At 38.3% G+C, this 12,480-nt stretch overlaps 1 protein-coding gene across 1 annotated transcript in view; it reads right to left on the minus strand.

Annotated features, from left to right (window-relative positions):
- Positions 1-5,355: 5,355 nt before the first annotated feature.
- Positions 5,356-12,480, minus strand: part of LOC114922482 (vomeronasal type-2 receptor 26-like) — a 23,336-nt gene continuing 16,211 nt past the window's right edge. The window contains exons 5-7 of the mRNA XM_029283871.1: positions 10,311-10,523; positions 7,951-8,077; positions 5,356-6,260 (exon numbers count right to left, since the gene is read on the minus strand). Of these exons, the coding sequence (XP_029139704.1) occupies positions 5,356-6,260; positions 7,951-8,077; positions 10,311-10,523 (1,245 nt within the window). The remainder of the gene's footprint in view (positions 6,261-7,950; positions 8,078-10,310; positions 10,524-12,480) is intronic.

Here is a 12,480-nt window from a genome sequence, read left to right on the forward strand (position 1 = left end):
ATAAATAAGCAACAACTGGTGGGATCATAAAATAGAGAAAGTCATAGAAAATGATAAAATTAAACTGCTCTGGGACTTCAGAATTCAAACAGACAAGCATCTGCAACATAACACCCCGGACTTAACAATTGTCGATAAGAAAGACAAAAAAGTCTGGATAGTGGACGTGGCAGTGCCTGGAGACAGCAGAATAGACGAGAAAGAACTGGAGAAGGTAACAAAATACAAAGACCTACAAATAGAAATAGAAAGATTGTGGCAAAAGCAAGCAAGGGTAGTACCAATAGTAATAGGCGCCTTGGGTGCAATCCCAAAACAACTGGACATCACTTGAACACCATTGGCATTGACAAATTCATCATTAGTCAATTGCAAAAGGCGGCCTTACTAGGAACTGCTTCTATCCTGCGACGATATCTGTAATACCATCAAACATCCACATCTGCCTATCCCAGGTCCTTGGTAAGGACTCGATAGGTAGACAAAATGCCAAATCCAGTCTGAACATCTGGCTGACTGTGCGATGATCATAATAATAATAATAATGAAGTTGGAAGGGACCTTGGAGGTCATCTAGTCCAACCCCTTGTTCAGGCAGGAAACCCTATACCATTTCGGACAAATAGTTGTCCAGTCTCTTCTTAAAAATTTCCACCGTTGGAGCATTCACCACTTCTGGAGGCAGGTTGTTCCACTGGTTAATTGTTCTAACTGTCAGGAAATTTCTCCTTAGTTCTAGGTTGCTTCTCTCTTTGGTTAGTTTCCATCCGTTGCTTCTTGTCCTGCCTTCAAGTGCTTTGGAGAATAGTTTGACTCCCTCTTCTTTGTGGCAGCCCCTGAGATACTGGAACACTGCTATCATGTCACTCATTGTCCTTCTCTTCATTAAACTAGACATACCCAATTCCAACAGCCGTTCCTTATATGTTTTAGCCTTCAGTCTCCTAATCATCTTTGTTGCTCTTCTCTGTACTCTTTCTAGAGTCTCAACATCTGTTGTGTCAAAGTCTACTGTGAAATGTTACGAAAACGCAGACAAGCCATCCATAACAAGTGTCGGGGCATGCTGACTTCCAGTGTGGTGTTGGTTCATGATAATGCTCACCCACACACCACTAGAAGCACCCAAGAACGTTCCTTTGGGATGTTGTTGATCACCACACCTATAGCCAGATTTGGCACCGAGCAACTACTACTAAGGAATTTCAAATCTTGTAAGACGTTATGACAAGTGCCTCAATTTGAATGGTGATTATGTTGAAAAGTAATGTAATGTTGTAGTTTTCTAATGTATATAATAAAAGTTCTATATCTGTGAGTGTCTGTCATTGATAACCAAATGGAGGATTATTTCTGAATTGTCCACACATAATGGTTTTCTCTTGTTCAAAGAGTCATTGTATTTCATCTTGTATCACTACTGAGGAAAATTGGATATTACTCTTTTCTATAGCTTTTTCCCCTGCTTGTATACACTCCCAATTTTGCTTTTTTCCCTGATCCCTGTCCCATTTTCTCTGTTTAACTTGCAGTTTTGTAGTTTATATATTATTTTAAATACAGTAAAGTTTTGTGAAAAATAAGAATTCATAATACAAAACTGTGGAGTTGAAAAAAGGGTTGGATTCAGTCTGCTTTATAATTATACTGAGTCCCATTTCTTTACTATGCTCCTGGAGTTTTATAACTACAGCTTGAAGATCATTTACAGTTTTAGTTAATAACACAGGGACTATGGACTTGAAATATCAACCAACCTAAAGTAATTCACACTGAGGTCAATATCTAGATATGGACTGCACTGATGGGGAAAGTTTCAAGATTGTCCTTTATCAAAATATCTCAACGATGCATTTTAAAATGTGGAAAAGTATTTTATCTTTGTAATTTAGCTAAGTTGAGGATTTAATGGAGAGAAAATGGGCTGTGTGGAATTTCCTTCCTTTGTGTCAGGAGAGGCACCACCTGACCCAGAAGTGTAAAAAGTCTGTAGCTAAAAGACACACTTGTTTTTTGAAAGTTACACCAGGGTCATCAAAGAGGTCAGCGGAAAACCTATCAGTTCTAAATTTGACCTGATTTATCTTTTACATCTGATTCAGCTAACCAAGAGCAAATCCCATCCTCTTATGTGTACATCCAGTGTCTGACACAAATATGTCCCTTGTGGATTTTGACCCATGGTGCTCTGACAATGGTCACCACACCTTCTGTGTCTCCCCATAAGAATGGAGGAAAATCATTTGGGTGAAGAGGTACTTATGAGATCACCCTATGCTGCTGAAGTTGCCCAGCTTTAAGGCAGCAGAGAAAGAAGGGCAAAAAGGACACCAAAGCATATCTAATGTGTGTATTAAGAATTAGGCCAAGAAAAGACACCACTTTTCTCATTTGGCAGCTTGTGGAAACCTGCAAACCTTTTAATCTTATGTTTTAAATAAAGGCTGTCAAGGTTCCGATAGATGAGACCAGTAGAAATAAGAACTCTGAGGCAATTGCTTTCCTCAAAGAACAATTTTAATGGCTACATAATATCAGCACAAACATAGGTGAAACTAAGACTGGAAGTCCCCCCCCCAAAAAAAGGTTACAAAGTAAAAGTTAAATTTCCCACACACTATATGTGTCATAAATCACAATCTCCAATTAACACCTTTGGCAGTCTCTCTAACAGTAGTTCTCGCCCACCAAACACTTGAGCAATTTGACCTTGGTTCCCACAAGAAAGTTATTGATATGACTGAACTAGAAGAATGCATCTTCACTCCCCCTTAGCTGTGGCAAGCCGAAAAATGAAGAAAGATGGCTGTAGACAAAGTAGTTTGGTAGGTTTGACAGTCGGATCCCCTAAAGAAGGGAGAAATCCTGCAAATAAAAAGAATTTAGAGTCAGTAATTAACCCTTAGGTTTATTTGGATGCCTATCATAAAATTTATGTATTAATCATTCAGCTTTCACATCACTACTTTTCACCCAAGTGGCTTCTGATAGTGGATAAACCTTCCATTGCACTAAATACTGCAACTTTTCCTTGTACAACCTGGAGTCAAGGATTTGTTTTATTTCATAATGAGTTTCTCCCTCTACAACAAAGAGGACCAGGTGCTTGTTTGGGAGGAGGTCTTAATGAGGACTCCCTCATTAGTAGGCTGCAGTGAAAAACAGGATGAATCTTCTCTAAGAGGGGAAGAAGCTTTAATTCTATGGTGACTGGGTTTATAATCTGTACTATGGGAAAAGGTCCAAGAAACTTTGGTCCCAATTTTTTACTAGGTAGTTTAAGTCTTAGATATTTTGTAGAGAGGTAGACCTTTTCACCAACATGAAATGACCTTTGAGAGCCCTCTTCTTGTCTGCCTGTTCTTTGTAAACTTTTGAAGCTTTGATTAGAGCTGCTTTTGCATTATCCCAAACAGTTCTCCAAGAAGTCTCAATTGATCTAAAGTCTGTGAAACAGGAGGGTCCTGAGGGAGTTCAGGCATGGGAATGAATTCCCTACCAGTGGCTATTTTAAACGGAGTGAGCCCAGTGCTGCTATGCACTGTGTTATTGTAAGCCACCTCAGCAAATGGGAGGAAATCAGCCCAGATGGTCTGTTGGTAATCCACATAACATCTAATATATTGTTCCACCATACAGTTAGCTTTTTCAGCAGCTCCATTAGTAGATGGGTAAAAAGCTGATGAAAGTCCCTGCATGGACCCAATAAGTTTCAGAAAGTCCCTCCAGGACCTAGTAGTGAACTGCACCCCCCTATCTGATATAATCCGCTTTGGAGCTCCATGGAGTCGGTAGATATGTTTGAGAAACATTTGTGACAACTTCTTCACAGAGGGGAGACCAGTGCTGCCCCAAAGCTTGGGATTGATTTCCTCTTTATTCTCCATCTCTGCATCTTCCCTGAGTCTTTGCCATCCTCCCAGGGTTTGGGTAGGTGACCAGGGCTCAGGACCCCATGGATAAATGAAATTTGGAGTCTTGGTTTAATGTCAGGTTTCCGATAGATGAGACCAGTAGAAAAAAGAACTCTGAGACAATTGCTTTCCTCAAAGAACAATTTTAATGGCTACATAATATCACAAACATAGGTGAAACCAAGACTGGAAGTCCCTCCCCAAAAGGTTACAAAGTAAAAGTTAAACTTCCTACACACTAAATATGTAATAAATCACATTCTCCAATTAACACCTTTGGCAGGCTCTCTAACAGTAGTTCTAGCCCACTAAACACTTGAGCAGTTTGACCTTGGTTCCCACAAGAAAGTTATTGTTATGACTGAATTAGAAGAATGCATCTTCCCTCCCCCCTTAGCTGTGGCAAGCTGAAAAATGAAGAAAGATGGCTGTAGCCAAAGTAGTTTTGTAGGTTTGACAATGGCTTTCATGTTTCACTCTCTATGCCCCTCTTTCTCTTTTGCTCTTTTCAGACTTACTTATTAAATCAGTGAAAGCTCAAGTATGACTCCTCAATAAAATATAATATGAGTTCAAAAAGTAAAATAGACTAATAAAATATTTTCTGTCCAAACAACATTTGTACATATCCCCTGAAAATGTCAACAATAAAGGTTTCAGTAAAACATGGCAACAGACCCTTTGTTGTTGCAAGACAATCTGTCCAAGCTGGGAATGCATGTCAGAATCTCCCACCCAGATGGTAGAAATGGCAATCTGGACATTAGAACCAGATATAATAATGAAGTTGGTCAAATCTTTTGCTGGTCATCTCCTCATGGTATGTCCTGACTTTGAGGCTGGGAAGGCCAGCACCACTGTGATAGCTTTGGGCAAGAGACAACAAGTGAGAAAATGATATTGAAAATTGTTTGACGGAGAGGGCAGGTGTTCTTTTTTGGTTGACTGATGAACAGAAAGGATGTCAAAAAGGGAAACAGAAGGGAAACAAGGAGAATATAGGTGAGGTCCCTATTTTTACCAAAACTTCCCCCCATCAGCTGTCAAAACCAAGATGAGGATAAATTAACACCTAATTTGGGTAATGAAACATCTGCAAGAATACAACCAAGCTCAGAGAGCAACAAGTACCCCTCAAAAGACTCCTTCTTCCTCTCTTTTGGGAATCTCATTTCTCCTCTTCAGCTGTCATGTTAATATAACTATCTCATTTCTTCTCCTGTCATTCCCTGTCTGCATGACAATTTTAATTTTAATTCATTTATTTTATGGATTGAGGATTATCTTGGGTTTTAATTTCATTATATTGCAATCTTCATATTTTTATTTCCTTCACTTTTAAATAACCTTAATTGTGAAACAGAAACAAAGGAAGTATGCAAAGCCATTAAAAACTGCAATGGATAATTAAATATTACCAGCCTAAAAACCAATTTCACAGTCATTTCCCTACTTTTATAATTAGATGGTCCTTAGTATTTAGATCTGGCCTGAGGATGATAATATAGCACTTGGGAAAGAAGATACAGACAAGTAATCCAGCACCAGAGGTCAAAATGGAGAAGACCTGCACGGCCACCATGGACTTTCCTTTGGTACTCAAGTAGGTGGGCAGGAAGGAGATCCATACACTGCAGAAGACCAGCATGCTGAAGGTGATGAACTTGGCTTCATTGAATGCCCCAGGCAGGTTCCTAGCCAGGAAAGCCACAATGAAGCAAATGGCAGCTAGGAAGCACATATAGCCAAGGACAGCATAAAACATGGCAACAGAGCCTTCATTGCATTGAAGGATGATCTCTCCAGGCTGAGAGTGCAGATCAGAGTCAGGGAATGGTGGAGAAACACCCAACCACAGGGCACATATGAAAGTTTGGCCAGCAGAACCAGAAAGGATGATGGAGTTGGCCAAGCTCTTCCCCAACCATCTTCTCACCTTGTTCCCTGGTTTTATGGCCAGGAACGCCAGTACCACTGTAATTGTTTTGGCTAATACAGAAGACACAGCTACTGAGAAGACAATGCCAAATACCATTTGTCGGAAAAGACATGTAGCTTTTCTTGGTTGTCCAATGAAGAAAAAGGAGGCCAAGAAGCAAAGCAGGAGGCAGACCAGGAGTATATAGGAGAGGTCCCGATTATTGGCTTTGACGATGGGAGTTTCTAGGTATTTAATGAATATGATTAAAATAAGGACTGTGATTAGGAACAAGAGTAGGGCAACAGAGATTAGGATGATGCCTAGTTGTTCTTCATAGGACAGAAAGTTCCTTCTTTTGGGGATACATTGGACTCGGTTTTTGGTTGGATATTGTTCATCTGGACACTTGGTGCATTTTTCAGTATCTGAGAAAATAGAAAGAAATGTTTCTTTTATAGTCTATCCTTTCACATATCCAGAAAGACCTTCTTTGGATGGGAGCTGATATTGAAAGCCATAATAAATGATAAATAGGAGCCAATATATATACTACTACTACTACTACTACTACTACTACTACTACTACTATTACTACTACTAATGTTAATGATGATAATGATAAAGTTGGAAGGGACCTTGGAGGTCATCTAGTCCAACCTAAAAACAACAGGTTCAAAAAAATAACACCTGGTACCACAACCACACTTCACTGAGGCAACTTCATTTTCATCCTGCACTAACATTACCTCATCCCAATTCCTGAGAAAAAATCTAGGTCTTCAGAAGTGTGGGACCTGTTTGAATTCAAGGGAGATGTTGTTCAATATGACAGGAGCTGCAACCAAAAAGGAATGCTTCAAAGGACCCACAAAATGGCAATGTTTTAGGAAATAGACCTGCAGTGCTCCTATTATAACTATTATAGATAGATAAGCAGATGTCATCAGAGGAGATGTCATCAGATGTCATGGAGATGTCATCAGATGATAAGCAGATGTCATCAGATGTCAAGGAGATGTCATCAGATGATAAGCAGATGTCATCAGATGTCATGATCCTATTCAAGGTAGGGCTTTAAAGTTGAATTTAATTGCAATTTGAAATCAACTGGGAATCTGTGTAGCTTATAGAACAGAGATGTAATATGATCAAACATAGGGGTACTCAACACTGTGCTTGCAATTGCATTCTGGCCCATTTGTAAATTTTAGGTGGTCTTTGGTTTTATTAGTTCTCTATTTCCCCTCCTTTCTGTTAGGTCTCATTCCTTTTAATCCTAACTGTGTGTGTGAAAGGCTTTTTTCTTCTTCTTTTAGAACCAAAAGTATATTCCCTTTTTGTACATGTAGTAATTATTTATATTTTACTATTTAATAACCAAGAAAATTGGAAAGATAAGAAGTTGGAAGGCCCAGTAAGAATCCTACCGAGGAATCCATGATGATGGTTATGCTGAACCCAGGATTGTTAAACTGAACTATAAACAACATTTGTGTTTTATCTCTTAATCTGTACCATAGACAGTTAGAGCATTGGAGAAGAAGAAGGCAGATTTTTATCCCTAATATTGGGAAATTTAGTTTATATCCCCTCCTTTCCATGGATTTTATGGTGAATCCTCCATTTGGCTTTCTCTTGTCCCTTGAACCCAACTGCTTTCCCTCCATAGTCCTCCCAGTTAGATCTTCCTGCTTATGTAACTCTAGGACCTTAATAAAGATTAATTGATTAATTGAACAATTGTTGGATGTATCTTTTGGCATGTAATATAAAGTTGATTGGAGTAAGCAAAAGTCATTGATCTAAAATCATTCCTCAAATTACAAAAAATATCAGACGGTCCTAAGAAGGGTGAACCTGGAAGGACACTTCCAAACTGGCAAGTATAAGTGAGATTTCCTCTGGCAGAAGTAACTTTGCCCACTCTACCATGTTCTCTTATCTCATCCTACCTTGTCCTTCAAGATCTTTTTCTTATTCCTCCCATTATGGAATAAATTGGGTACCTTGAAAATTAAGAACAAAATAGTCATGCTTAGATGTGTCTCTTTTAACATGCATATTGATCAAACTGCCCTAGATTAATCAAGTAACTTTCCCTATGGTATCACCCACCTTCCTGAGTGGAGATGGTCCCCTCAGGACAAGGAATGCAGTCATAGCAGCAAATTGGCTCTCCTTCCCGAGCCCGCTTGAAAAATCCAGGATGACAGTTTTCCACACATTTGGACTGAGGCAGAGACTAGTAATACCAAACAAAATATGGTAAGACTCACCATATATGAAAATAGCATATACAGTAGTGGCCAAAATTGTGGAAACCTTTTGGGAAAAGTGTATTTTTGAGGTTTGATGGCTAATAACACCACTTTTTTTGAAGTAGTGCCACAAAATTATATATCAATGGAAAGATAATTTAATCAAGAATGTAATGCAACATAGTTTGTTCAATTATCTGTACTGTATTCTATGAAAAGTTATAGCCAAATATCCAGAAATAGGAAGAACAACTTGCTTAGGTTGATATCAGGTAGCTTCCCTTCATCTGATTGTAGCCAATGAGCATGAGTGTTTAGAGAGCCAATCGGGTGTCATCTTGTTTTGGCAATGAGCCAGTCAGATCACAGTAGGATTCAGTTATTGAGGTCATGTATTGAAGCTGAGAGGAGGACATTTGTCAGTGTGTTATGTGATCGCTATCAAGTTGATTGGGGTTTTTTTTCCTTTCATTTAGTGAACTTGTAAAATGTAATAAAATTAAAGTAATGGTGCAAAGAGCTGACTGGTTGCCCAGAAAGCGATGTAAAATAGTATTATTAAGTGAACAAGGCTACAGTTATAAAGAAATTAGAAGAAAAATTGGTGGAAACTTAACCAAAGGTGGCATTTCTACTGTAACCTTTTCCCAAAAGGTTTCCACAATTTTGGCCACTACTGTAGTCAAGTACTCAAGTAGTCTCTGAGCTTCACTTAGGCAAATATAAAATCTCTAACTAGTTCCAAGCAGCTGTAAGAAATACTATTACTGGTAGTTTCTCCATTTAGTTCCTCTTTTTACTTCTGACATGTCTGATGGCAATAAAGGAATTTCCATTTAATAAAGTCTGGAGTTATGGAAAGGAAAAAAGATTTAAGCATCAAGTGACAACCTTTGGGTTTCTCCTCATGGTCATATTACTATGCATTTCTGCATAGTAAATTTATCTATTATTTTAAAGTATGATGATCTATTCATATTAAATTTTAGAATAAAATTATTCTGAAAGATTTAATTTTTTAATCTATCAGTTTTATTAAAATAAAATCAAACTCTAATGAAGAAAGAAACATCTAGCAGCTTAAAGGTTTTTTTTTAAACTACATGAACAATTAAAAGCCTTTGGAACTAGCCCCAAATAATTTCTCAGTTAAGATACAAAAGAAGAATTCCTTACAAATTAGGGATGTCAGTTTTAAAAGACATGTTCTTTATTTATTCATATATTTATTTCTTGAATTCATATAACTGCTGCTAGTGAAATAATAATACAACTTATTGCCTAGTTTCCAGAATGGTACTGAGATCAGAAACCAAGGGCCAAATCTAAGCATCATTTCCTTTCAAACTGTCCCTCATTATTTCAATTACCCAAAACGGTTTTTCTTTGCATCAGAGTTATGTTCATCATTTCTCTGAGTCAGGGAATCATCTCACATCAAACCAGTAATTCTCATTTCATGTGAACTTGGGCTTTCTTCCTAGGAATAGAAGCTTTTTGGTGAAAGAGAAGCATGGATAACTCTGTCAAAATCTGGACTGCTTAAAAACATCACTGACTATGGATCTTCTCTTTCAGGGGACACATTCCCTAACCAGGATGAGCTCAACTCTTATTCCAAAGCTTATTTCTCAGTGGGACCAGTAATACCTCTATCCAGTGCTTTTTTTGTAAAAAGAAAAGGTGCCGGAATTCACACACGTCATACAACCCGCCTTGCCTACCCTACAAGGTTCCATCCAAAAAAGGTGCCGGAACTCCATTCTGGGCGTTCTATGAGAAAAAAAGCCCTACCTCTATGCAGTCAAGATTCAGTTTCATCTGATTCACACCAAACCTGAACTCAGGCACTAGTTGGAAGAATTGCTGTCTAATTTGCTAGAACCTGAGGCTATTGGCACCACAAACCCCAGCACTTTATGGTCTCTCTCACCAGTTTTATAGTAGTACAAGATTGCAAAGGGGAACCAAAAAGGGCCATGATCTGTGTCCTCAAGTATAATCACCCAGAATCCCAGGTTGGACATGGATAAATCAGCTAAATCCATATTATAGCATCTGAACAATACCTTGGTCAGAAGTACTGAAGCCTCACAAACAGTCTAAGACTGTATATCTATAACAGGTTTCTACTCTCCATATGCAATTCTCAGTGAAGGTCATCCACCTTGATGACTAGGCTTAGCCTTTTGGCTAATACACTAATGGTTCTCCCACCTTGTTCAGCAGCTCTAGCCGTGGTAGAACATCTTGCCGGATAATAAGTCTCTGTCCTTCCAAGCTCCCTATTTGTTCTTCAATGGGATCCTCCTCAGGGAGAATCAGGGAGCTCATGATATTGAGATCTGCTGCTACATCTCCATTTTGGTCCAAGTATAGTTTCAGGTGGGAAAGATTGCACAATTCATTCTTCTCCAGAAAGGGGTGGAACTAGAATGAAAATGTCAAGGAATTTTAAGAGCAAAAACTTTGGATCCTTATCCCACACGGTCTTTCCACATGTGAATCTGCCTTCTGCAGTTGTTCTACTTGCAAACATTCTTAATTCAGAAAACAAGTCTTAGCACTCTTTTCAAAGGTGAAAACAAAGATTCGGCAAAATTTGTCAATCATATGCTGACAAAATATACACTGACAAAATATCATTGACAAAATTCCAGAGCAGGCAACAAATAAATTCAACAAACAAATGAGAAGATTATTCAAAAACTCCTGGAAAACTATGGGTGAATTATCAAAAACTATGGATTTGTCAAGAATGAAGCTGCCTGGTTAATCTCCCAGGTAGACCAGAAGAGAAACAAAATCTGAAGAGCTAATTCTACGTTATTTTAAGGCTATATTAACAGAATCTTGCAAGTCTGAAAGTGCAAACCTCCCACCAACTATTTTTACAACCTGAAAAAAGTTGAAAAGATTGGGAGGATCCTTTCTGAGTTTCTTTCTCTGCCTGTGATATGTGTGCAGGCTTCACCCATCTTATTTGATCATTTGTTAGGCATCTCTACTCCCTGTCTCAAAAGTCATTCTCAAGAAGAGACTAGACAGCCATTTGTCTGAAATGGTATAGGATTTCCTGCCTGAGCAGGGGGTTGGACTAGATGCCCTCCAAGATCCCTTCCAATTCTTATTCTTATTCTTATTCTTATTCTTATTCTTATTCTTATTCTTATTCTTATTCTTATTCTTATTCTTATTCTTATTCTTATTCTTATTCTTATTCTTATTCTTATTCTTATTCTTATATAGCACTACATTTTCTTAATAGATTGTGGAAATGCTGGTAATATGACATCATTTCAACAACTTCCTGATTTGATGATTAGGAACCTAATTTAACTGAGGGCTGGATACTATATCCAAAATATAATTCTCATGTTGCTTGCTGTTTGGAACATTATCCCCTATGTGCTTAGATTGGTAAAGCCTTTTTTTTTTTTTTAGCATAAATATGTAGGTTGAAATGATTCTCCTCTTTCTCTTTTGGATTTCTTCCTAGAAGGAACTAAGTTTGATGGATCCTTGTTGGGAACCTGTACCTGCCATGGCCACAGCCTTGGAGTCCCCAAACTCTCTTTGCCCTCCTTCCTTCTCCTCCTGGATCTGGAAGAATATGCAGCATTTATGGTGTGGGCCAGAGTCCTAACAATACTGTAAATATTGTGGTCATTTTGAACCAAGATGCAGTCTATTAACTCTTCGGTCTCCACTGATGCTTTCTGTGTGCATCTTCTCCGGCTTTTGACAGAAAAGGCATCCTTTGAAGAACAGTGAAAACAACGATCTTGAAATTGCGGTACCCCAAAGAAAAAGGATTCCAAGGCATTTTCATTTTGCCATTTTTTCCTTTGATAAACAAAGGTCCAGATACTATGGATGTATTTGTAAAGTTTATTCATTTCTAGTTTCCATTCCCAAAAAGTTGAGATGACCCAGATTTTCCCTTCAATGATTCCTGGCAAGCTGTCAAGTGATAAATGGATAGGTTGAATTGCATCCAAGATGGTACCAATTCTGATAAAGTAAACAAAGACATTGACTTGTCTCCACTTAGAAATTGGATCCCTTAGGGGTTCTATAGATGTAGTAGGTGTGAAGAGTTGTGATATAACAACACAAATTCCATTTCTGACAAGTATAGGAGTCAAAGCCCTCATGGAATTCTCTCCCTCCTCTGTGTCTGAAGCAAAAAGACCAATCAAGGTCCATCTGTAATGGAGGAGCACTTGGACAATTGCTGGGTAGTGGACCCCTTCTTTGGGGGCCATCCGGTAGAAGAAGGGGAATTGACTTTTATCACTCAGAGTCTCTGAAGAAGTTGCATAAGCGATCTGAAAAAACAATGAAGAATTCTTTGTTATTTTATTTATTTATTTATTTATTTATT

The sequence above is a fragment of the Protobothrops mucrosquamatus genome, unplaced genomic scaffold, assembly GCF_001527695.2.
Source record: "Protobothrops mucrosquamatus isolate PMUCROS unplaced genomic scaffold, P.Mucros_1.0 scaffold258, whole genome shotgun sequence".
Taxonomy (NCBI): domain Eukaryota; kingdom Metazoa; phylum Chordata; class Lepidosauria; order Squamata; family Viperidae; genus Protobothrops; species Protobothrops mucrosquamatus.